Source organism: Coregonus lavaretus (assembly GCF_964263955.1).
Source record: "Coregonus lavaretus genome assembly, chromosome: 22".
Lineage (NCBI taxonomy): Eukaryota > Metazoa > Chordata > Actinopteri > Salmoniformes > Salmonidae > Coregonus > Coregonus lavaretus.
In genome coordinates this window covers 5,143,931-5,170,886 of record NC_140009.1, presented here as the reverse complement: position 1 = coordinate 5,170,886, position 26,956 = coordinate 5,143,931, and the positions used below count along the sequence as shown (strand labels likewise).

The window sequence follows — 26,956 nt, the reverse complement described above, 5'->3', positions numbered from 1 at the left end:
CCCTACATACCGTGTATTACGCTATACAGTAGATAGTGTAAATACAGTAGATAGTATAAATACAGTAGATTGTGTAAATACAGTAGATAGTGTAAATACAGTGTACTGTAATTGTACACCAGAATCTAAAAGAGGGAACTAACTTGATTTATACATCTACTGAATATTTAGACCAGGGTTCCCCAACTGGCAGCCCGCGGGCCTAATTTGCCCCCCACCCCCCCCTGTAAAAACACCAGCAAATCAGCTTAGTGATATTTATTTGGTCTCTTCCAAAGTATTCCCATGCATAATAGAGCGTTATTTAGGTACACCGTCCTGTTCATGAAAATGGTTTGCTCCTACAGACAGTGAGTCACGTGGCCGTGGCTTGCTATATGAAGCAGGCAGGCGGGCATCGAGACATTCAGTTACTGTTCGATTTGAACATTAGAATGGGCAAAACAAGTGCCCTAATCGACTTTGAGCGTGGTATGATTGTCGGTGCCAGGCCTGCCGGTTCCAGTATCCCAGAAACTCCTGGGCTTTTCACGCACCACAGTGTCTAGGGTTCCCCCGAGAATGGTGCGACAAACAAAAAAACATCCAGTCAGCGGCAGTCCTGTGGGCGAAAACAGCTTGTTGTTGAGAGGTCGAAGGAGAATGGCAAGAATGGTGCAAGCTAACAGGCTAACCACAAACAGGCAAATAACGGCGCAGTACAACAGTGGTGTGCAGAACGGCATCTCAGAACACAAAAACCCGTCGGTCCTTGTCACAGGTGGCCTATTGCAGCAGACGACCACACCGGGTTCCACTCCTATCAGCTAAAAACTACAAGAAGCGGCTCCAGTTGGCCATGCGATCACCAACACTGGACAATTGAGAAGTGGAAAAACATTGCCTGGTCCGACAAGTCCCGGTTCCTGTTGCGTCATGCTGATGGAAGAGTCCGAATTTGGCTTAAGGTTTGGGGAATGTTTTCCTGGCACACGTTAGGTTCCTTGATACTAATTGAGCAATGTTTCCATGGCCTGAAAAATTTGGGCTGTTCTGGAGGCAAGGGGGGGGTCTAACCCGGTACTAGATGGGAGTACCTAATAATCTGAGTGTATGTGATCGTATACAATCGAAAGCAAAGGTTTGAAATTATTATGTTATATTCATTTTATATCTGTTTTGGGCTTCTTGCGGTCAATTTGCAGTCTTCAAATTATTTGTAATTATGTTCCAGCCCACTGACCATCCGCTCAAGAAAAAATCGTCCCGTGGCTGAATCTAGTTGATGATCCCTGATTTTAGACAATGTCACCATAAGAGGAAGTTCACGTAGACCAAGAACAATAGTGTATAATTTTTTCCCAGTGAGTTATTTACCATTATGATAAATGCTAAGTTAATAGCAACCTTTTGGTGTCCATATCACACATCCTGCCTGGCGCGGGGGTAGTGGGTTAGTGTGAAGGACACGTCGACTTTGTTTTGGCAACACAGGACATGTAGTGGTAGTTGTAGGTCAGAGCTGTCTGTCTGTCAACGCAAGACCTGGGTTCAAATAGTATTTAAAATAATTTAAAATACTGTGCTTGATTGAGCTTGCCTGGCTTAATGGACCAATGGAATAGTCCCAAAAGTGCAAACTCCACCCACCTGGAACTACAGGCAGTCTAGAGCCAAACGCTCAAAGTATTTAAACATGTCTGGTTGTGTCTAGGGGCTCTCTGTCTGTCTGTCCACGTTGCATAGCTGCTTGGTTGGAGAGACTACTAGAGTGAGTCAGCCTAGCCATAACATGCTCTCTGTTTTCACTCACACCTCTAGCAGCCGATGTTTATCATTTATCAACATATTTAGACTAAATTCACATGGATTCCACAGGCCTCTGCTGTCTCTGTCTGTCCTCCTGTCCAGCCTCGTCTGTCTCTGTCTGTCCTCCTGACCAGCCTCGTCTGTCTCTGTCTGTCCTCCTGTCCAGCCTCGTCTGTCTCTGTCTGTCCTCCTGACCAGCCTTGTCTGTCTCTGTCTGTCCTCCTGACCAGCCTCGTCTGTCTCTGTCTGTCCTCCTGACCAGCCTCGTCTGTCTCTGTCTGTCTTCCAGTCCAGCCTCGTCTGTCTGTCCTCCAATCCAGCCTCGTCTGTCTGTCCTCCAGTCCAGCCTCGTCTGGCTCTGTCTGTCTCTGTCTGTCCTCCTGTCCAGCCTCGTCTGTCTGTCCTCCAGTCCAGCCTCGTCTGGCTCTGTCTGTCTCTGTCTGTCCTCCTGTCCAGCCTCGTCTGTCTGTCCTCCAGTCCAGCCTCGTCTTTCTCTGCCTCTCAGGCATCGGCTGTCTCTGTCTGTCGTCTCTCAGGCCTCGGCTGTCTCTGTCTGTCGTCTCTCAGGCCTCGGCTGTCTCTGTCTGTCGTCTCTCAGGCATCGGCTGTCTCTGTCTGTCGTCTCTCAGGCATCGGCTGTCTCTGTCTGTCGTCTCTCAGGCCTCGGCTGTCTCTGTCTGTCGTCTCTCAGGCCTCGGCTGTCTCTGTCTGTCGTCTCTCAGGCCTCGGCTGTCTCTGTCTGTCGTCTCTCAGGCCTCGGCTGTCTCTGTCTGTCGTCTCTCAGGCCTCGGCTGTCTCTGTCTGTCGTCTCTCAGGCCTCGGCTGTCTCTGTCTGTCGTCTCTCAGGCCTCGGCTGTCTCTGTTACCAGAGAATATGTCCTCCAGTCACATCCACTTGACTGTTGTTCACTTTGTAAAAAGGGCTTTACATACCTTTTGATTGATTGACTGGACATACTGTCTAAATCAAATCAAAGCAAATGTTATCCGTCACATGCTTCGTAAACAACCGGTGTAGACTAACAGTGAAATGCTTACTTATGGGCCCTTCCCAACAATGTAGAGAGAAAGAAAATAGAGAAATAATAAAAAAGTAAAACATGTAATAATAAATACACAATTAGTAACGGTTCTACTAAGCTAACATATGGAAGTATCATTTATCTATTTGATTTTGAATTTTAGGACCCCTTTAGGTATATATAAAAAATGTAATAAAAGATACCTTTTAGACCAGTCTTGTGAGGCTTGTGGGTGTCCTAGAGCAAAACCGACGTGTTCGTGAGAGTCTCACCTTTCCATATGGGTCACACTAGTAGGTAACCCAAACTGTTCGGACGCTACAGACAGAAGTTGGCAGATCGGCGGTACCGATTTCAGACAAGTCCCTGGCTGCATCACCACTTGTGGGTGTTGTAGAGCAAAACAGAGAACACCATTGTGTTCGTGAGAGTCATCTTTCCATAGAGTGGTCATATTAGTTCGGACGCTACAGATGTTTTTGTGAGAAGACCGATTTTCAGGACGTCTCATGGTCTGACAAACACCGCTGTAGCTCGGCCAGCTTCCACCGCAGATGCTGAAGGCCGCCATTAGCAGATGCTAATGGTAAAGAAAACATCTCTAGCTTAAACAGAAGGATTTTTATGGGGATTTCTTTATTATACTAATTAGATTTCCGTGGGGGTGCGGACATCGACTCTAGGGGGTTAACTATCTATTTAGCAGTCTTATGGCTTGGGGGTAGAAGCTGTTCAGGGACCTGTTGGTTCCAGACATGGGGCATCAATACCGCTTTCTGTGCGGTAGCATAGAGAACAGTCTGACTTGGGTGGCTGGAGTCTTTGACAATTTTTAGGGCCTTCCCCTGACACCGCCTGGTATAGAGGTCCTGGATGCCAGGGAGCTCGGCCCCAGTGATGTAGTGCCTTGCGGTCGGATGCCAAGCAGTTGCCATACCTAGCGGTGATGCAGGTCTCATCGTCGTCGGTGATCAGGCCTACCACCGTTGTGTCTTCGGCAAACTTAATGATGGTGTTGGAGTCGTGCGCGGCCACGCAGTCGTGGGTGAACAGGTAGTACAGGAAGGGACTAAGCACGCACCCCTGAGGTGCCCCCGTGTTGAGGGTCAACGTGGGTTATGTGTTGTTGCCTACCCTCACCACCTGGGGTCGGCCTGTCAGGAAGTCCAGGATCCAGTTGCAGAGGGAGGTGTTCAGTCCCAGGGTCTTTACAGTGCCTTCAGAAAAGTATTCACACCCCTTGACTTTTTCCACATTTTGTTGCGCTACAGCCTGAATTTAAAATGGGTTAAACAGAGATGTTTTGTCACTGGCCTGAACACAATACCCATAATGCCAAAGTGGAATTATTTTTCAAATGTTTTACTAATGAATTAGAATGAAAAGCTGAAATGTATTGATTCAATAAGTCTTCAACCCATTTGTTATGGCAGGCCTAAATAAGTTCAGGAGTAAAAATGTGCTTAACAAGTCACATAAGTTGAATGGCAATAACAGTGTTTAACATGATTTTTGAATGACTACCTCATCTCTGTACCCCACATACAATTATCTGTAAGGTCCCTCAGTCGAGCAGTGAATTTCAAACACAGATTCAACCACAAAGACCAGGGAAGTTTTCCAATGCCTCTCAAAGAAGGGCACCTATTGGTAGATGGGTTTAAAAAATAGCTGACATGGAATATCCCTTTGAGCATGGTGAAGTTATTAATTACACTTTGGATGGTGTATCAATACACCCAGTCGCTACAAAGATGCAGGGGTCCTTTCTAACTCAGTTGCATGAGAGGAAGGAAACCACTCATGGACCATGAGGCCAATGGTGACTTAAAATCAGTTAGGAGAAAACTGAGGATGGATGAACATTGTAGTTACTCCACAATACTAACCTAATTGACAGAGTGAAAACAAGGAAGCCTGTACAGAATAAATAAATATTCCAAAACATGCATCCTGTTTGCCATAAGGCACTAAAGTAATACTGCAAAAAATGTGTCAACGCAATTCACCTTTTGTCCTGAATACAAAGTGTTATGTTTGGGGCAAATCCAACACAACACATTACTGAGTACCACTATCCATATTTAATCATTAAGGACTATGGAATTTTTCAGGATACAAAGAAATGGAATGGAGCTAAGTACAGGCAAAATCCTAGAGGAAAACCTGGTCCAGTCTGCTTTCCACCAGACACTGGGAGATGAATTCACCTTTTCAGCAGGACAATAACCTAAAACACAAATCTAAATCTACACTGGAGTTGCTTACCAAGAAGACAGTGAATGTTCCTGAGTGGCCGAGTTTTGAAATCTACTTGAAAATATTTGGCAAGACCTGAAAATGGCTGTCTAGCAATGATCAACAACCAGAGCTTTAAGAATTTTGAAAAGAATAATGGGAAAATGTTGCACAATCCAAGTGTGGAAGGCTCTTAGAGACTTACCCGGAAAGACTCACAGCTGTAATCGCTGCCAAAGGTGCTTTTACAAAGTATTGACTTGGGTGTGAATACTTACAGTGGGGGAAAAAAAGTATTTAGTCAGCCACCAATTGTGCAAGTTCTCCCACTCAAAAAGATGAGAGAGGCCTGTAATTTTCATCATAGGTACACGTCAACTATGACAGACAAATTGATTTTTTTTTTCTCCAGAAAATCACATTGTAGGATTTTTTTATGAATTTATTAGCAAATTATGGTGGAAAATAAGTATTTGGTCACCTACAAACAAGCAAGATTTCTGGCTCTCACAGACCTGTAACTTCTTCTTTAAGAGGCTCCTCTGTCCTCCACTCGTTACCTGTATTAATGGCACCTGTTTGAACTTGTTATCAGTATAAAAGACACCTGTCCACAACCTCAAACAGTCACACTCCAAACTCCACTATGGCCAAGACCAAAGAGCTGTCAAAGGACACCAGAAACAAAATTGTAGACCTGCACCAGGCTGGGAAGACTGAATCTGCAATAGGTAAGCAGCTTGGTTTGAAGAAATCAACTGTGGGAGCAATTATTAGGAAATGGAAGACATACAAGACCACTGATAATCTCCCTCGATCTGGGGCTCCACGCAAGATCTCACCCCGTGGGGTCAAAATGATCACAAGAACGGTGAGCAAAAATCCCAGAACCACACGGGGGGACCTAGTGAATGACCTGCAGAGAGCTGGGACCAAAGTAACAAAGCCTACCATCAGTAACACACTACGCCGCCAGGGACTCAAATCCTGCAGTGCCAGACGTGTCCCCCTGCTTAAGCCAGTACATGTCCAGGCCCGTCTGAAGTTTGCTAGAGTGCATTTGGATGATCCAGAAGAGGATTGGGAGAATGTCATATGGTCAGATGAAACCAAAATAGAACTTTTTGGTAAAAACTCAACTCGTCGTGTTTGGAGGACAAAGAATGCTGAGTTGCATTCAAAGAACACCATACCTACTGTGAAGCATGGGGGTGGAAACATCATGCTTTGGGGCTGTTTTTCTGCAAAGGGACCAGGACGACAGATCCGTGTAAAGGAAAGAATGAATGGGGCCATGTATCGTGAGATTTTGAGTGAAAACCTCCTTCCATCAGCAAGGGCATTGAAGATGAAACGTGGCTGGGTCTTTCAGCATGACAATGATCCCAAACACACCGCCCGGGCAACGAAGGAGTGGCTTCGTAAGAAGCATTTCAAGGTCCTGGAGTGGCCTAGCCAGTCTCCAGATCTCAACCCCATAGAAAATCTTTGGAGGGAGTTGCCCAGCGACAGCCCCAAAACATCACTGCTCTAGAGGAGATCTGCATGGAGGAATGGGCCAAAATACCAGCAACAGTGTGTGAAAACCTTACAGAGACTTACAGAAAACGTTTGACCTGTGTCATTGCCAACAAAGGGTATATAACAAAGTATTGAGAAACTTTTGTTATTGACCAAATACTTATTTTCCACCATAATTTGCAAATAAATTCATAAAAAATCCTATAATGTGATTTTCTGGATTTTTTTCCTCATTTTGTCTGTCATAGTTGACGTGTACCTATGATGAAAATTACAGGCCTCTCTCATCTTTTTAAGTGGGAGAACTTGCACAATTGGTGGCTGACTAAATACTTTTTTCCCCCACTGTATGTAAATTTGATATATATGTATTTCATTTTCAATAAATGTGCAAATATTTCTAAGAACATGTTTTCACTTTGTCATTATGGGGTATTGTGTGTAGATGGGTGAGAAAAAAATCCCTTTAATCCATTTTGAATTCAGGCTGTAACACAACAAAATGTGGAATAAGTCTAGGGGTATGGATACCTTCTGAAAGCGCTGTAGCTTAGTGATGAACTTGGAGGGCACTATGGTGTTGAACGCTGAGCTGTCGTCAATTAACAACATTCTTACATACAGTGCCTTCGGAAAGTATTCAGACCCCTTGACTTTTTCCAAATGTTGTTACGTTACAGCCGTATTCTAAAATGTATAAAAAACAATCCTCAGCAGTCTATACACAATACCTTATAATGACAAAGCGAAAACAGGTTTTTAGAAACTTTTGCTAATTTATTATAAATAAAAAAACAGAAATACCTTATTAACTGAGCAACTAGGGGAGAAGGGCCTTGGTCAGGGAGGTGACCAAGAACCCGATGGTCACTTTGACAGAGCTCTAGATTTCCTCTGTGGAGATCGGAGAACCATGTGCTGTTGGTTGCGACTTGGCTACCTGCCAAACTTTTCGTTTTTTACTTTTAATAACCGTTTAATCAAAACTTTGCACATTTAACCAACGTCTTACTTTTTTCCTCGCTCAACTTTTTTCAATTCAACTTTTTCTCCCCGGATGCTTTAGTACCTGGATACCAACAACCGAGCCAGGCTACGAAGAGCTCAACTCATACAACACTCTATAAAACTACTAAAGGAAAGTGTTAGTTTCCAGCGTATGAGTGTGACTCCAATTGTTGACCAGTAAATGCTGTAATTGTATGTTTTGTATCCCCCACGACTACAGACACTGGGGGACACGCCTTACACAACTCTGAGAGGCTACACTGAACACAAACACTCAGCCGGGCCTGTGCGTAGAAAGGAACAGCTGGCGACCTACCACTGATAAACGACCCAGACATCCCCCCCCCCTCCCCTGTGCTTCTCTCTCACATTCAACGAGAGACAGACATCAGCACAGTTGTGCGGGGGGCGGGTGGGGGCGTCTAATTCCCTGGCAGAGCCTGGAAATGTTTGTTCCCTTGGACCGTCGGCCTGCAGCAGTGAAAAGTCATTTGAATCTGCTGGGGACTCACGAGCTAGTAAATGTATAATATGCGATGTTCGTTGTTGTCACTGGGAAAGGTCAGATGGATACCTTAATTTGTGAAATATGTATTGAACTTGATGCAGCTAAAGAAAGGATTATTACTCTTCATGAAGAAATAAACAATTTGACCAAGCGCCTTGAACTGAATAAGAGTTCTATGAGAATATCGGTATCTTTAAATGCTTCCTATCAAAACATCCAAGAGGCTCATAATTGTACATATTATATAATATTTTAGTCATTTAGCAGACGCTCTTATCCAGAGCGACTTACAGTTAGTGAGTGCACAATTTTTTATTTTTTTTATACTGGTCCCCTGTGGGAATCAAACCAACAACCCTGGCGTTGCAAACGCCATGCTCTACCAACTGAGCTACAAATCAAATCAAATAAAATTTTATTGGTCACATGCGCCGAATACAACAGGTGCAGACATTACAGTGAAATGCTTACTTACAGCCCTTAACCAACAGTGCATTTATTTATTTATTTTTTATTACATGGGATACAATAATGGGACCTTCCTGGACTATAATCAATTTCCGCCACTGCACCCCTCTACTAGCTTGAACCAGAAAATGGCTGCTCACTGTTCGACTCCAGGTGAGCGTAAATGGATGCGTGTCGGAACCAGAAAGAACGAGAAGAATCAATCTCAGCGTGCCTGCCTTCTTCCCTTACGTCCGGACTTAAGCCCCTGTACCAGCTGTCCTCTGTTGGGGGCTTGGGTGTTCCCTCCATGGCTGTGGATGACCCTCCAGCTACCTCTCCCTGTCCTAGTCAATCAACTGCCTGGGAACAGCCTGGACCACCGCGGCCCCCCTCCGCTGGGCGGTGCTCTCTGGATCAGAGCTATGTCCCTTTGGTGGTTGTGGCCTGCACGCAGCCTGCGTCTCAGCAGCCCTCTTCTCAGGTGAGTTCTGTGGCTCTGGCATCGCAATCTGCTTCGAGACACGGCAGAGGCCAGATCGTTCTGGCGATTGTGATAGGGAGTTCGGTGGTGAGGCATATATCTGTACCTGGGGCAAATACTTTGTGTTTTCCTGGGGCAAAAGTTCAGGATATCACCAGGTTGCTTCCCGAGGCTGTGAGTCAGTCACCAGGGGATGATACTGTCATGGTTCACGTGGGGTCAAATTACATTATGAAGGGCAGCTCAGAACAGCTGAAGATGGATTTTAAAGAACTGATTGGGTCTCTACCTGACACCAACAAATGGCCCATAGTATCTGGCCCTCTGCCCTCCCTAAATCGTGGCATTGAACGGTTCATCAGACTTTTAGCCCTCCATAACTGGCTACGAGACTATTGCAGCTCTGTGGGTGACAATGTTGATACCTTCTGGAAACAAAACTCGTATTATAAGGAGGATGGGATCCACCCAAATCATTTGGGTTCCTGGATCCTTTTACAGCGTTATAAGGCTACATTGAGACAATGACTTATCAAAGCCCAGCTCATTTAATCCCTACCATTGTGTCGCTGAATTGTCATAATGATTCAGCAAATGTACATTATCCTAGGGGCGTTGGAAGACACAATGTAAATAACCTAATTAACGTCCCTCTTACTGCCCGGAATGCCTCTGCTGATCCTACAGCTATTGTATGCGGTAATCATATGCTAATGAACCAGAGTAATACTGTTAGCACTGAGGTGGTGTGCGCTAGCAATAAGTTATCTGTGTGCAGCTCACCCTGCACTAATAAAAATAACCCAAGTATGTCTACCTCTGCTAAGCTTCCCAGTAAAGCAAGAAAAATAATCAAGCATCCTAGAAACATGTTAAAAATAGCCCACGTTAACATATGTAGCTTAAGAAACAAGGTTCATAAAATCAATAATTTGACATTCATATTCTGACAATCTCTGAAACTCACTTAGATAATACCTTTGATACAGTGGTAGCAATACAAGGTTATAACATTTACAGTAAAGACAGAAATGCCAACGGGGCGGTGTTGTGGTCTATATTCAGAACCATATTCCTGTAAAGCTTAGAGAAGATCTCATGTTAAATACTGTTGAAGTAATATGGCTACAGGTTCATCTGCCTCACCTAAAGCCCATTCTGGTGGGAAGCTGCTAAAGACCACCAAGTGCTAATAGTCAGTATCTGGATAACGTGTGAAATGCTTAATAACATGTGATATCAGTAGAGAGGTATACTTTCTGGGTGATTTAAATATTGACTGGCTTTCATCAGGCTGCCCATTCAATAGAAAGCTTCAAACTGTAACTAGTGCCTGCAACCTGGTCCAGGTTATATATCAACCTACCAGGGTAGTTACAAACAGTACAGGAATGAAATCATCAACATGTATTGATCATATCTTTACTAATGCTGCGGAAATTTGTTTAAAAGCAGTATCCAAATTCATCGGATGTAGTGATCACAATATAGTAGCCATATCTTGGAAAATCAAAGTTCCAAAGGCTGGGCCTAATATTTTGTATAAAAGAGGTCATACAAGAAGGTCTGTAGTGATTCCAATGTTGTTGATATGAAGAATATTTGTTGGTCTGTGGTGTGTAATGACGAGCAACCAGACACTGCACTATGAAATTGCTTATCCCAGTTACTAATAAGCAGGCACCCATTAAGAAAATGACTGTAAAAATGGTTAGATCGCCGTGGATTGATGAGGAATTGAAAAATTGTATGGTTGAGAGGCAAATAGGTCTGGCTGTACAACCGATTGGCAAAGGTACTGCAAATTGAGAAATCATGTGACTAAACTGAATAAAAGAAGAAACTACACTATAAAACAAAGATAAATGACATAAAGAATAATAGTAAAAAGCTTTGGAGCACCTAAAATGAAATTTTGGGCAAAAAGGCAAACTCCGCTCCATCATTAATTGAATCAGATGGCTCATTCATCGCAAAACCCACTGATATTGCCAACTACTTTAATGATTTTTCTCATAGGCAAGATTAGCAAACGCTGACACTACACAATCAAGTATATCTGACCAAATTATGAAAGACAAGCGTTGTAATTTTGAATTCTGTAAAGTAAGTGTGGAAGAGGTGAAAAGTATTATTATCGATAAAAAATGACAAGCTACCGGGGTCTGACAACTTGGATGGAAAATTACTGATGATAATAGCGGACGATATTGCCACTCCTATTTGCCATATCTTCAATTTAAGCCTACTAGAAAGTGTGTGCCCTCAAGCTTGGAGGGAAGCAAAAGTTATTCCCCTACCTAAGAATAGTAAAGCCCCCTTAACTGGCTCAAATAGCCGACCAATCAGCCTGTTACCAACCCTTAGTAAACTTTTGGAAAAAATTGTTTGACCAGATAAAATGCTATTTTACAGTAAACAAATTGACAACAGACTTTCAGCACGCTTGTAGGGAAGTACATTCAACAAGCACAGCACTTACACAAATGACTGATGATTGGCTGAGAGAAATTGATGATAAAAATATTGTGGGGGCTGTTTTGTTAGACTTCAGTGCGGCTTTTGACTTTATCGATCATAGTCTGTTGCTGGAAAAACGTATGTGTTATGGCTTTACACCCCTTGCTATATTGTGGATAAAGAGTTACCTGTCTTAACAGAACACAGAGGGTGTTCTTTAATGGAAGCCTCTCCAACAAAATACAAGTAGAATCAGGCATTCCCCAGGGCAGCTGTTTAGGCCCCTTACTTTTTAAAATCTTTACTAACAACATGCCACTGGCTCTGAGTAAAGCCAGTGTGTCTGTATGCGGATGACTCAACACTATACACGTCAGCTACCACAGCGACTGAAATGACAGCAACACTTAACAAAGTGCTGCATTTAGTTTCAGAATGGGTGGCAAGGAATAAGTTAGTCCTAAATGTTTCAAAAACAAAAAGCATTGTATTTGGGACAAATAATTTACTAAACCCTGAACCTAGACTAAATCTAAAGTAATGAATTATGTGGAAATTTAGCAAGTTGAGGAGACTAAATTGCTTGGAGTAACCCTGGATTGTAAACTGTCATGGTTAAAACATATTGATACAACAGTAGCTAGGATGGGGAGAAGTCTGTCTATAATAATGCGCTGCTCTGCATTCTTAACAGCACTATCAACAAGGCAGGTCCTACAGGCCCTAGTTTTGTCGCACCTGGACTACTGTTCAATAGTGTGGTCAGGTGCCACAAAGAGGGACTTAGGAAAATTGCAATTGGCTCAGAACAGGGCAGCACAACTGGCCCTTGGATGTACACAGACAGCTAACATTAATAATATGCATGTCAATCTCTCCTGGCTCAAAGTGGAGGAGAGATTGACTTCATCACTACTTGTATTTGTGAGGTATTGACATGTTGAATGCACCGAGCTGTCTGTTTGAACTCCTGGCACACAGCTCGGACACCCATGCATACCCCACAAGACATGCCACCAGAGGTCTCTTCACAGTCCCCAAGTCAAGAACAGACTATGGGAGGCGCACAGTACTACATAGAGCCATGACTACATGGAACTCTATTCCACATCAAGTAACTCATGCCAGCAGTAAAATTAGATTTAAAAACAGATAAAAATACACCTTATGGAACAGCGGGGACTGTGAAGCAACACAAACATTGACACATGCATACAAACACACGATAACATACGCACTATACACACATGTACACATGGATTTTGTGTTATAGATATGTGGTAGTAGAATAGAGGCCTGAGGGGGCACACTTAATATGTTGTGAAATCTGTTATGAATGTATTGTAATGTTTTTAAAATGTATAACTGCCTTAATTTTGCTGGACCCCATAATAAATACAAATACACAAATCTCTGCAGCACTCCACCAATCAGGCCTTTATGGTAGGGTGGCCAGATGGAAGCCACTCCTCAGTAAAAGGCACAAGACAGCCCGCTTGAAGTTTGCCAAAAGGCACCTCAAGACTCTCAGACCATCTCTGGTCTGATGAAACCAAGATTGAACTCTTTGGCCTGAATGCCAAGCGTCACATCTGGAGGAAACCTGGCACCATCCCTACGGTGAAGCATGGTGGTGGCAGCATCATGCTGTGGGGATGTTTCTGAGCGGCAGTGACTGGGAGACTAGTCAGGATCAAGGGAAAGATGAACGGAGAAAAGTACAGAGAGATCCTTGATGAAAACCTGCTCCAGAGCGCTCAGGACCTCAGACTGGGGCGAAGGCTCACCTTCCAACAGGACAACGACCCTAAGCGCACAGCCAAAACAAAGCAGGAGTGGCTTTGGGACAAGTCTCAATGTCCTTGAGTGGCCCAGCCAGAGCACAGACTTGAACCCGATCAAACATCTCTGGTGAGACCTGAAAATAGCTGTGCAGCAACACTCCCCACCCAACCTGACAGAGCTTGAGAGGATCTGCAGAGAAGAATGGGAGAAACTCCCCAAATACAGGTGTGCCAAGCTTGTAGCGTCATACCCAAGAAGACTCGAGGCTGTAATCGCTGCCAAAGGTGCTTGAACAAAGTACTGAGTAAATGGTCTGAATACTTATGTAAATGTGATATCAGTTTTTTTATTTTAGTTTTATTATTAGAAGAAATGTCTAAAAACCTGTTTTTGCTTTGTCATTATGGGGTATTGTGTGTAAACAATTGTATCAATTTTAGAATAAGGCTGTAACGTAACAATATGGTAAAAGTCAAGGTGTCAGAATACTTTCCGAATGCACTATAGGTGTTCCTTGTGTCCAGGTGGGAAAGGGCAGTGTGGAGTGCAATAGAGATTGCATCATCTGTGGATCTGTTGGGGCATTATGCAAATTGGAGTGGGTCCAGGGTGTCTTGCCAGCTGGTCAGCGCATGCTCTGAGTACGCGTCCTGGTATTCTGTCTGGCCCTGCGGCCTTGTGAAAGTTAACCTGTTTAAAGGTCTTACATCGGCTACCGAGAGTGTGATCACACAGTCGTCCGGAACAGCTGGTGCTTTCATGTGTGGTTCAGTGTTGCTTGTCTCGAAGCAAGCATAGAAGGCATTTAGCTCATCTGGTAGGCTCAAGTCACTGGACCGCTTGCGGCTGGGTTTCCCTTTTGTAATCCGTAATAGTTTGCAAGCCCTGTCACATCCGACAAGCTTCCGAGCCGATGTAGTCAATTCGATTTTAGTGCTGTATTGACGCTTTGCCTGTTAGATGGTTCGTTGGAAGGCATAGCGGGATTTCTTATAAGCGTCCGGATTAGTGTCCCGCTCCTTGAAAGCGACAGCTCTACCCTTTAGCTCAGTGCGGATGTTGCCTGTAATCCATGGCTTCTGGTTGGGGTATGTACGTAGTACGTACGGCCACTGTGGGGACTACGTCTCTTGGAGAATGTCAGGCTATCCGTCTGTGAGCTGAAGCTGAAGTGCAGCTGGGTCATGCCGCAAGACAATGATCACAATCAAGAAAACTGTTAAAAAGCTACATATTTGAAGTTTTGGAATGGCCTAGTCAAAGTCCAGACCTAATCCCAATTGAGATGTTGTTCTGCCACATCCACAGCGATGTGAGACTGATCAACAACTACAGGAAGCATTTGGTTGCCGTCATTGCAGTTAAAGGTGGCACAATCAGTTATTGAGTGTAAGGAGGCAATTTACTTTTTCACACAGGGGAATTGGGTGTTGCATAACTTTGTTAATTAATTAAATTAAATAAGTATACTTTTTTGTTGTTATTTGTAAACTCATGTTCCCTTTATCTAATATTAGGTTTTGGTTGAAGATCTGATAATATTCAGTATAAAAAATATGCAGAAATAGAGAAAATCAGAAAGGGGGCAAATACTTTTTCACGGCACTGTAAGCCTGTATGAGGGCCTGATAACATTCTTCCCCGTGATAACACACAAGATAGAATGTGAAGTGGCTCTCCAAATGAAGTGCCTTCGGTTGATACCTTTACCTTGACAGAATCTTTTCCTTATACTCATGGTTAATGGGACGTGGAGTCAATGAGGGATATGAGTAACATAACTAAAGAGAGATATATATGTATGTAGTTGATTTTATTAAAATGCACAGGGTGTCTATAAATGGAAAAATACACGTTTTAAAATATCGACCCATCGATTAGTTGAAAGAACAACTACTTTCAGTCGACCAAGGTTTATTTTGGTCTCTCTCTCTCTCCTGACCTGTCTCTCTCGCTCTCTCTCCTGACCTGTCTCTCTCTCTCTCTCCTGACCCGTCTCTCTCGCTCTCTCTTATGACCTGTCTCTCTCTCTCTCTCCTGACCTGTTTCTCTCTCGCCTGACCTGTCTCTCTCGCTCTCTCTTGTGACCTGTCTCTCTCTCCTGACCTGTCTCTCTCGCTCTCTCGTAACCTGTCTCTCTCGCTCTCTCGTAACCTGTCTCTCTCGCTCTCTCTTATGACCTGTCTCTCTCGCTCTCTCCTGACCTGTTTCTCTCTCGCCTGACCTGTCTCTCTCGCTCTCTCTTGTGACCTGTCTCTATCTCCTGACCTGTATCTCTCGCTCTCTCTTGTAACCTGTCTTTCTCACACACTTATGAGCTGTCTCTCTCTCTCGACCTGTCTCTCTCGCTCTCTTATGACCTGTCTCTCTCTCTCTTCTCACCTGTCTCTCTCTCTCTCTTATGACCTGTCTCTCTCGCTCTCTTATGACCTGTCTCTCTCTCTCTTATGACCTGTCTCTCTCTCTCCTGACCCGTCTCTCTCTCCTGACCTGACTCGTTGTCTCTCCTCCCTCAGTTATCTGAATGACTTGGACCGTATTGCCCAACAGAGTTATGTCCCCACCCAGCAAGATGTGCTGAGGACCAGAGTCAAGACTACCGGCATCGTGGAGACACACTTTACCTTCAAAGAGCTCTACTTCAAGTCAGTATACCCACTGCTATCTACACACACACACACACACACACACACACACACACACACAGTCTTGTACAGCTAACCTTGTGGGGACATACAATTCAGTCCCATTCAAAATCCTATTTTCCCTTACCCTAACCTTAACCCTAACCTTAACCCTAGCTCCTAACCCTAGCTCCTAACCCTAAACCTAATTCTAACCCTAACACTAATTCTAACCTTAACCCCCTATAAATAGCATTTGACCTTGTGGGGACCAACAAAATGTCCCCAGTTGGTCAGATTGTTCTTGGTTTACTATTCTTGTGGGGACTTCTGGTCCCCACAAGTATAGTTAAACACGGCCACACACACACACACACACACACACACACACACACACACACACCTTCAAGGAGCGCTACTTCAAGTATTTATACCCACCGATAGCTACACCCACACACCATTTTGATTGAGACAGATCTTAGTCATTTGAGAATACTCAGCTCAGTGCCAAGCCAGAGCCTAATGAGGCAAACAACAGTTTCACAGGTGATGGGGACAGGTGATTGTTACAGCGTCAACAGCATTAATTAATTAGATGGCTTCATTAATCAGACTTGATTCATTAGTTTGTTTAGACAAACAAAAAATCCATTAGTACAATGAATACAAAAAGCCCTTTTCACGTCAGCAGTTGTCACAAAGTGCTTTAGAGTAACCCGGCCTAGACTGCAAAGCAGAAACTAAATCAGTAATGGCCAGTTAAATAGTGGTGTTGATGCATAGATGTACAGTGCATTCGGAAAGTATTCAGACCCCTTCCCTTTTTCCACATTTACAGCCTTATTCTAAAATGGATTAAATAAAAGCAATTCATCATCAACCTACAAACAATGCCCCATAATGACAAAGCGAAAAACAGTTTTTATTTTTTATTTTAGCAAATGTATTACAAATAAAAAAACTGAAATAGGTTATTTACATAAGTATTCAGACCCTTTGCTATGAGACTCGAAATTGAGCTCAGGTGCATCCTGTTTGCATTGATCATTGCATTGTCAATTTAAATTGATTGGACATGATTTGGAAAGGCACACACCTGTCTATATAAGGTCCCACAGTTGACAGTGCATGTCAGAGCAAAAACCAAGTTGAAGGAATTGTCCATAGAGCTCGGAGGCACAGATCTGGGGAAGGGTACCAAAAAATGTCTGCAGCATTGAAGGTCCCCAAGAAACAGTGGCCTCCATCATTCTTAAATGGAAGAAGTTTGGAACCACGAAGACTCTTCCTAGAGCTGGCCGCCCGGCCAAACTGAGCAATCAGGGGAGAAGGGCCTTGGTCAGCGAGGTGACCAAGAACCCGATGGTCACTCTGACAGAGCTCCAGAGTTCCTCTGTGGAGATGGAAGAACCTTCCAGAAAGACAATTATCTGTGCAGCACTCCACCAATCAGGCCTTTATGGTAGAGTAGCCCGATGGAAGTCACTCCTCAGTAAAAGTCAGATGACAGCCCGCTTGGAGTTTGCCAAAAGGCACCTAAAGGACTCTCAGACCATGAGAAACAAGATTCTCTGGTCTGATGAAACCAAGATTGAACTCTTTGGCCTGAATGCCAAGCGTCACGTCTGGAGGAAACCTGGCACCATCCCTACGGTGAAGCATGGTGGTGGCAGCATCATACTGTGGGGAAGTCTTTCAGCGGCAGAGACTGGGAGACTAGTCAGGATCGAGGGAAAGATGAACGGAGCAAAGTACAGAGAGATCCTTGATGAAAACCTGCTCCAGAGCACTCAGGACCTCAGACTGGGGTGAAGGTTCACCTTCCAACAGGACAATGACCCTAAGCACACAGCCAAGACAACGCAGGAATGGCTTCGGGACAAGTCTCTGAATGTCCTTGAGTGGCCCAGCCAGAGCCCGGACTTGAACCCAATCGAACATCTCTGGAGAGACCTGAAAATAGTTGTGCAGCGACGCTCCCCATCCAACCTGACAGAGCTTGAGAGGATCTGCAGAGAAGAATGGGAGAGACTCCCCAAATACAGGTGTGCCAAACTTGTTGCGTCATACCCAAGAAGACGCGAGGCTGTAATCGCTGCCAAAGGTGCTTCAACAAAGTACTGAGTAAAGCTTCTGAATACTTATGTAAATGTGATATTTCAGTTTTTTATTTTGAATAAATTTGCAAAAATGTCTAAAAACCTTTGTTTTTGCTTTGTCACTATGGGTATTGTGTGTAGAGTGATGAGGGGGAAAAACTGTTTAATCCATTTTAGAATAAGGCTGAAACGTAACAAAATGTGGAAAAAGTAAAGGGGTCTGAATACTGCACTGTATGTGTTCAGCGAATATTTAGTTCCTAGAAATGCTGATTGGTTGGGTTGATGCAGGGGCACCAACCATATGGTCTCTGTCTGTCTGTCTGTCTGTCTGTCTGTCTGTCTGTCTGTCTGTCTGTCTGTCTGTCTGTCTGTCTGTGTTATTTAAGTTGAAGTGAGTTGCTCCATATAGCCTATTCCTGCCTTGTCCAGACAGGAGCCTTGTCTATGATCGTGGTAGTGATGGTGGGTCTCAGGTGCAGATAGGAGCCTCCATGATGGCAATTATAGTAGGGAGCTAAAGTAAAGTGAGTGTGTGTGTGTGTGTGTGTGTGTGTGTGTGTGTGTGTGTGTGTGTGTGTGTGTGTGTGTGTGTGTGTGTGTGTGTGTGTGTGTGTGTGTGTGTGTGTGTGTGTGTGTGTGTGAGAGAGCATGTGCGAGGGAATGTGTGAGTGCATGTAGTCAAATCAACATATGGGTAATCAGTTGTCAAATGTCTACTGCACCCTGCTGTGGCTTTGACCCTGCTGTGGCTTTGACCCTGCTGTGGCTTTGACCCTGCTGTGGCTTTGACCCTGCTGTGGCTTTGACCCTGCTGTGTGTCCCTTTGTTTCACCTCAGGATGTTTGACGTGGGCGGCCAGCGGTCGGAGAGGAAGAAGTGGATCCACTGCTTTGAGGACGTGACGTCCATCATCTTCTGTGTGGCGCTCAGCGACTATGACCTGGTGCTGGCAGAGGACGAAGAGATGGTGAGAGGAGAGGAGAGGAGAGGGAGCAGGGAGGGGTGGAGAGAGGGAGAGATGGGGGGGGGAGAGTGGGAACGATGGGGGGAGAGAGGGAGAGATTGGGGGGAGAGATGGGGAGAGAGGGAGAGATTGGGGGAGAGAGGGAGAGATTGGCGGGAGAGACGGAGAGATGAGGGAGAGATTGGGGGAGAGAGGGAGAGATTGGGGGAGAGAGGGAGAGATGGGGAGGGGGAGAGGGAGAGAGATGGGAGAGATGGGGGAGGGAAAGATGGGGGAGAGAGAGATGGGGCAGAGGGAGAGAGAGATGGGGGAGGGGAGAGAGATGGGAGAGATGGGGGAGAGAGGGAGAGACAGATGGGGGAGAGAGGGAGAGACAGATGGGGGAGAGAGGGAGATATTGGGGGAGAGAGGGAGATATTGGGGGAGAGATTGGGGGAGAGAGGGAGAGATGAGGGAGAGATGGGGGAGGGAAAGATGGGGGAGGGGAAGGAGAGATGGGGAGGGGAGAGAGATGGGAGAGATGAGGAAGAGATGGGGGAGAGAGGGAGAGACAGATGGGGGAGAGAGGGAGAGACAGATGGGGGAGAGAGGGAGAGATGGGGGGAGAAGAGAGGGAGAGAGGGAGAGATGGAGGGAGAAGGGAGGGGCAGAGATGGAGGGAGAGAGGGGGAGATAGGGAGAGATGGGGGGGATGGGGGGAGAGAGGGAGAGATGGGGGATAGGGAGAGATGGGGGTAGAGATGGAGGGAGAAGAGGGGGAGAGAGGGGGAGAGAGGGAGAGAGAAGAGGGAGGGAGAGATGGAGGGGGAAGAGGGGGAGAGATGGGGTGGAGAAATGGGGGAGAGATGGGGTGCGCAGGGAGAGGGGGAGAGGTCATAAATTTAGTCTGGGGGAGAGGTGTTAAGGGAGAGGTGTTGAGAGAGCAGAAAATAGAGAGAAAGGTGTGGTGTGTCTCCAACTCCTCCTCGGTCTGTAAAACCTCTCTGTGCCACTCGGCTCGGTCCGTAAAACCTCTCTGTGCCACTCGGCTCGGTCTGTAAAACCTCTCTGTGCCACTCGGCTCGGTCTGTAAAACCTCTCTGTGCCACTCGGCTCGGTCTGTAAAACCTCTCTGTGCCACTCGGCTCGGTCTGTAAAACCTCTCTGTGCCACTCGGCTCGGTCTGTAAAACCTCTCTGTGCCACTCGGCTCGGTCTGTAAAACCTCTCTGTGCCACTCGGCTCGGTCTGTAAAACCTCTCTGTGCCACTCGGCTCGGTCTGTAAAACCTCTCTGTGCCACTCGGCTCGGTCTGTAAAACCTCTCTGTGCCACTCGGCTCGGTCTGTAAAACCTCTCTGTGCCACTCGGCTCGGTCTGTAAAACCTCTCTGTGCCACATGGCTCGGTCTGTAAAACCTCTCTGTGCCACTCGGCTCGGTCTGTAAAACCTCTCTGTGCCACACGGCTCGGTCTGTAAAACCTCTCTGTGCCACTCGGCTCGGTCTGTAAAACCTCTCTGTGCCACTCGGCTCGGTCTGTAAAACCTCTCTGTGCCACTCGGCTCGGTCTGTAAAACCTCTCTGTGCCACTCAGCTCAGTCTAAAACTGTGAGTCTTTCTGGTTAAGTCTCTTAAGAGCTTTCCACACCTGGATTGTGCAACATTTTCCCATTATTCTTTTCAAAATTCTTCAAGCTTTGTCAAATGAGCTGTTGATCATTGCTAGACAACCATTTTCAGGTCTTGCCATAGATTTTCAAGCAGATTTAAGTCAAAACTGTAACTCGGCCACTCAGGAACATTCACTGTCTTCTTGGTAAGTAACTCCAGTGTGGATTTGGCCTTGTGTTTTAGGTTATTGTCCTGCTGAAAGGTGAATTAATCTCCCAGTGTGTGGCGGAAAGCAGACTGAACCAGGTTTTCCTCTAGGATTTTGCCTGTACTTAGCTCCATTCCGTTTATTTTTTATCCTGAAAAACTCCCCAGTCCTTAACAATTACAAGTATACCCATAACATGTTGCAGCCACCACCATGCTTGAAAATATGGAAAGTGGTACTCATTAATGTGTTGTATTGGATTTGCCCCAAACATAACACTTTGTATTCAGGACAAAAAGTGAATTGCTTTGCCACATATTTGCAGTTTTACTTTAGTGCCTTGTTGCAAACAGGATGCATGTTTTGGAATATTGTTATTCTGCACAGCCTTATCTGTATGGTCCCTCAGTCGAGCATTTCAAACACAGATTCCAACCCCAAAGACCAGTGAGGTTTTCCAAAGCCTCGCAAGGAAATGTCACCTATTGGTAATGGTTAAAACAAAAAAGCAGACATTGAGCATGGTGAAGTTATTAATTACACTTTGGATGGTGTATCAATACACCCAGTCACTACAAAGATACAGGCGTCCTTCCTAACTCAGTTGCCGAAGAGGAAGGAAACCACTCAGGGATTTCCCCATGAGGCCAACGGAGACTTTAATACAGTTAGTGTTTAATGGCTGTGATAGGAGAAACTGAGAATGGATCAACAACATTGTAGTTATTCCACAGTACTAATGTAATTGACAGAGTGAAAACAAGGGAGCCTGTACAGAATACAAATATTCCAAAACATGCATCTTGTTTTCAATAAGGCACTAAAGTAAAACAGAACAAAAATGTGGCAAAGATACCTTTATATGTCCTGAATACAAAGCGTTATGTTTGGGGCAAATCCAGCACAACACATCACAGAGTACCACCCTTCATGTTTTCAAGCTTGGTGGTGCTGCATCATGTTATGGGTATGCTTGTCATTGGCAAGGACTAGGGAGTTTTTTAGGATACAAATAAACGGAATAGAGCTAAGTGTAGGCAAAATCCCAGAGGAAAACCTGGTTGTCTCCTTTCCAACAGACACTGGGAGACAAATTCACCTTTCAGCAGGACAATAACCTAAAACATAAGGCCAAATATACAATGGAGTTGCATACCAAGAAAACATTAAAAAAAATATATATATATATATATTTAACCAGGTAGGCCAGTTGAGAACAAGTTCTCATTTACAACTGCGACCTGGCCAAGATAAAGCAAAGCAATACGATTAAAAACAACAACAACACAGAGTTACATATGGGATAAACAAAAACGTACAGTCAATAACACAATAGAAAATCTATATACAGTGTGTGCAAATGTAGCAAGTTATGGAGGTAAGGCAATAAATAGGCCATAGGGCAAAATAATTACAATTTAGTATTAACACTGGAATGATAGAAGTGCAGAAGATGATGTGCAAATAGAGATACTGGGGTGCAAATGAGCAAAATAAATAACAATATGGGGATGAGGTAGTTGGGTGGGTTAATTACAGATGGGCTGTGTACAGGTGCAGTGATCGGTAAGCTGCTCTGACAACTGATGCTTAAAGTTAGTGAGGGAGATAAGAGTCTCCAGCTTCAGAGATTTTTGCAGTTCGTTCCAGTCATTGGCAGCAGAGAACTGGAAGGAATGGCGGCCAAAAGAGGTGTTGGCTTTGGGGATGACCAGTGAGATATACCTGCTGGAGCGCATACTATGGGTGGGTGTTGCTATGGTGACCAATGAGCTAAGATAAGGCGGGGATTTGCCTAACAGTGATTTATAGATGACCTGGTGCCAGTGTGTTTGGCGACTAATATGTAGTGAGGGCCAGCCAACGAGATCGTACAGGTCACAATGGTGGGTAGTATATGGGGCTTTGGTGACAAAACGGATGGCACTGTGATAGACTACATCCAATTTGCTGAGTAGAGTGTTGGAGGCTATTTTGTAAATGACATCGCCAAAGTCAAGGATCGGTAGGATAGTCAGTTTAACGAGGGCATGAGTGAAGGAGGCTTTGTTGTGAAATAGGAAGCCGATTCTAGATTTAACTTTGGATTGGAGATGCTTAATGTGAGTCTGGAAGGAGAGTTTACAGTCTAACCAGACACCTAGGTATTTGTAGTTGTCCACATATTCTAAGTCAGACCCGCCGAGAGTAGTGATTCTAGTCGGGCGGGTGGGTGCAAGCAGCGTTTGATTGAAGAGCATGCATGTAGTTTTACTAGCGTTTAAGAGCAGTTGGAGGCTACGGAAGGAGTGTTGTATGGCATTGAAGCTTGTTTGGAGGTTTGTTAACACAGTGTCTGCGTAGAGGTGGATCTGAGAGTCACCAGCAGCAAGAGCGACATCATTGATATACACAGAGAATAGAGTCGGCCCGAGAATTGAACCCTGTGGCACTCCAATAGAGACTGCCAGAGGTCCAGACAACAGGCCCTCCGATTTGACACATTGAACTCTATCTGAGAAGTAGTTGGTGAACAAGGCGAGGCAGTCATTTGAGAAACCAATGCTATTTAGTCTGCCAATAAGAATGCGGTGATTGACAGAGTCGAAAGCCTTGGCCAGGTCGATGAAGACGGCTGCACAGTACTGTCTTTTATCGATTGCGGTTATAATATCGTTTAGGACCTTGAGCGTGGCTGAGGTGCACCCATGACCAGCTCGGAAACCAGATTGCATAGCGGAGAAGGTACGGTGGGATTCGAAATGGTCGGTGATCTGTTTGTTAACTTGGCTTTCAAATACTTTCGAAAGGCAGGGCAGGATGAATATAGGTCTGTAACAGATTGGATCTAGAGTTTCACCCCCTTTAAAGAGGGGGATGACCGCGGCAGCTTTCCAATCTCTGGGGATCTCAGACGATACGAAAGAGAGGTTGAACAGGCTAGTAATAGGGGTTGCGATAATTTCTGCGGCTAATTTTAGAAAGAAAGGGTCCAGATTGTCTAGCCCAGCTGATTTGTAGAGTCCAGATTTTGCAGCTCTTTCAGAACATCAGCTTTCTGAATTTGGGTGAAGGAGAAGCGGGGGGGGGGGGGGGGGCATGAGCAAGTTGCAGCGGAGGGTGCAGAGCTGGTGGCCGGGGTAGTGGTAGCCAGGTGGAAAGCATGGCCAGCTGTAGCAAAATGCTTGTTGAAATTCTCGATTATCGTAGATTTATCAGTGGTGACAGTGTTTCTTAGCCTCAGTGGAGTGGCCAGCTGGGAGAAGGTGCTCTTATTCTCCATGGACTTTACAGTGTCCCAAAACAACTGTTCTGTTGGACATTCCTGCAGTCAGCATGCCAATTGCACGCTCCCCTTTGCAACACTTTACATGTTGCATTTATATTTTTGTTCAGTATGAATTTGATATTTCTGTATTTCATTTTCAATAAATTAGCAAAAAATGTCTAAACATGTTTTCACTTTGTCATTATGGGATATTTTGAATTCAGGCTGTAACACAACAAAATGTGGAATAAGTCAAGGGGTATGAACACTTTCTGAAGGCACTGTAGCAACAATATCATATTTATAGTTAGAAATCCAGCTAAGTGTTTTGAGTTCTCACTTCATCAGGTGGTGAATAATAATAATAATAATATATATATATATATATATATATATATATATATATATATATATGTATATGTATATATATATATATATATATATATATATATATATGTATATATATGTATATAGGTCAATATGTACAAAGATGTCTGCAAATTCTCTGAAAAGCCACAAATAAATCTGATCATTCTGGATCCTATTTTGACAGGTTGCATATCAAAAATATCAACCATGCATTCCCTGGACATGTTAGATAAAATAGCGTACTTTTTTAATCAAAGGCTACCATCTCAGTTGTCTTACTTGGCACTGGAAAACATTTGTCTAGAGCCCCTGCCGCTAACGTAAAGGAACTGTCCTTTATTTTTATTTTTTGATCGTTTGTATTTATTGTTATCAAGCTAAATAGTTTATCACGACATTACTTTTTGTCCACATCGCCCAGATCTAGCACCTCCCCCCCCCAAAAAAAAAAAAAAGTATTTATTGCATATGTATCGTTTTGGCCAAAAAAATGTGGCCGTTTTATTGGTTTTTTTGTCCCTATCACCCAGATCTACTGTTATCCTGTTCTGATTCCACACTGTGATTCCGGGTCATGAAACTAATCAACTGTTTCATCCCGCCCTACAGAACCGTATGCATGAGAGCATGAAGCTGTTTGACTCCATCTGCAACAACAAGTGGTTCACAGAAACCTCCATCATCCTGTTCCTCAACAAGAAGGATCTGTTTGGTGAGAAGATCGGCAGGAGTCCACTCACCATCTGTTACCCCGAGTACGCAGGTGGGTGATAAGCATACTACAAGAATCACACACACACACACACACACACACACACACACACCGGTGCGCATGTGAAGAACACACACACACACACACACACACACACACACACAAAACAAATACATGTGAAATACTTGTAAGTGTTTGAGGTGTTCATGATTTAACTAGGAGTTTGTGTACTTTTTTTTTTTAAGCACAAAGGCAATGTTGTAAAAGCTGTTCATACCGGTTGTGTTTCCTATTTTCGGGACCGTTCCATTGGTTCCATGGTACCTGGCAAACTAAATCAAGCGTCTTTAAATAGTAACTGTTGGCTTTTTTTCTGAACTTCTCAGAAGTTTGCTTTGGCTTGCATTTGTACTACCGATATCCGTTGACATTTGCTCTGTGACAGTCTTAAAATATTATTTTTTTTGGTCTGCTATATATAATACAAGGAGTCACTAGGTGGCGCATGGGTTTCAAGTTCTGAGGAAGCTGTATTTTTCCGCGGCCTATGAAAAGGGGAGACGTGTAGGCCATGACGTCCATCTAGCCTGGAGGACCAAGTTATTGTCCTAAAAAATAAAAAATAAAAGATCCAGTCACATGGACTCGCCCAATGATAAAGACATTGAAATATGCACACTCACCGGGGATATGGTTGATGCTCTCTGCCAATAGGACAGGCTACTAAGATAGAGATCCAATAAGATGGGCTACTAAGATAGAGATCCAATAAGATAGGCTACAGGTAGCTTAGTGGTTAAGAGCGTTGTGCCAGTAACCGAAAGGTCGCTGGTTCTAATCCCCGAGCCGACTAGGTGAAAAATCTGTCGATGTGCCCTTGAGCAAGGCACTTAACCCTAATTGCTCATGTAAGTCGCTCTGGATAAGAGCGTCTGCTAAATGACTAAAAAAAATAAAAATAAATAAAGATAGGCTACTAAGATAGAGATCCAATAAAGATGGGCTACTAAGATAGAGATCCAATAAGATAGAACGTTAAGGAAGTCTCGAGGTTCTGCTTTGCCTGAGTTTATTTACCAAGAGAGTATTCATCTACACTGAACAAAAATATAAACGCAACATGCAACAATTTCAAAGATTTTACTGAGTTACAGTTCATATAAGGAAATCAGTCAATTGACATAAATTCATTAGGCCCACCCACTTGGGAGCCAGCCAATCAGAATTCGTTTTTTCCCGTATGTGGAGGTCCTAGGCTGGCGTGGTTACACGTGGTCTGCGGTTGTGAGGCCGGTTGGACGTACTACCATATTCTCTAAAACAACGTCGGAGGAGGCTTATGGTAGAGAAAATGAACGTTCAAAAGTATGGCAACAGCTCTGGTGGACATTTCTGCAGTCAGCATGCCAAGTGCACGCTCCCTCAAAACTTGAGACATCTGTGGCATTGTGTTGTGTGACACAACTGCACATTTTAGAGGGGCCTTTTATTGGCCCCATTGTGCACCAGTATAATGATCAGGCTGTTTAATCAGCTTCTTGATATGCTACACCTGTCAGGTGGATGGATTATCTTGGCAAAGGAGAAATGCTCACTAACAAGGATGTAAACAAAGTTGTGCACAAAATTTGAGAGAAATAAGCTTTTTTTTTGCGTATGAGAAATGTCTGGGATCTTTTATTTCAGCTCATGAAACATGGGACCAACACTTTACATGTTGCGTTTATATTTTTGTACAGTATATATTTTTCGTAGCTGTCTATTTACCAACACAAACCGATGCTGGCACTAAGACCGCACTCAACGACCTGTCTAGGGCCATTTGCGACCAAGAAAATGTTGACCCAGAGGCAGCGCTCCTAGTGGCCGGTGATTTTAAT

At 44.3% G+C, this 26,956-nt stretch overlaps 2 protein-coding genes across 2 annotated transcripts in view; both read left to right on the top strand.

The window, feature by feature from the left end:
- The window catches only part of LOC311149472 (uncharacterized protein), a gene marked incomplete at both ends in the record, with an annotated part of 790,865 nt that overhangs the window by 450,999 nt on the left and 312,910 nt on the right, over positions 1-26,956 (top strand). The gene's annotated exons all lie outside the window — the stretch shown is intronic.
- The window catches only part of LOC311150402 (guanine nucleotide-binding protein G(i) subunit alpha-3-like), a 66,481-nt gene that overhangs the window by 35,637 nt on the left and 3,888 nt on the right, over positions 1-26,956 (top strand). The window contains exons 5-7 of the mRNA XM_084187866.1: positions 15,778-15,906; positions 18,825-18,954; positions 24,974-25,127. Coding sequence (XP_084043992.1) covers positions 15,778-15,906; positions 18,825-18,954; positions 24,974-25,127 — 413 coding nt within the window. The remainder of the gene's footprint in view (positions 1-15,777; positions 15,907-18,824; positions 18,955-24,973; positions 25,128-26,956) is intronic.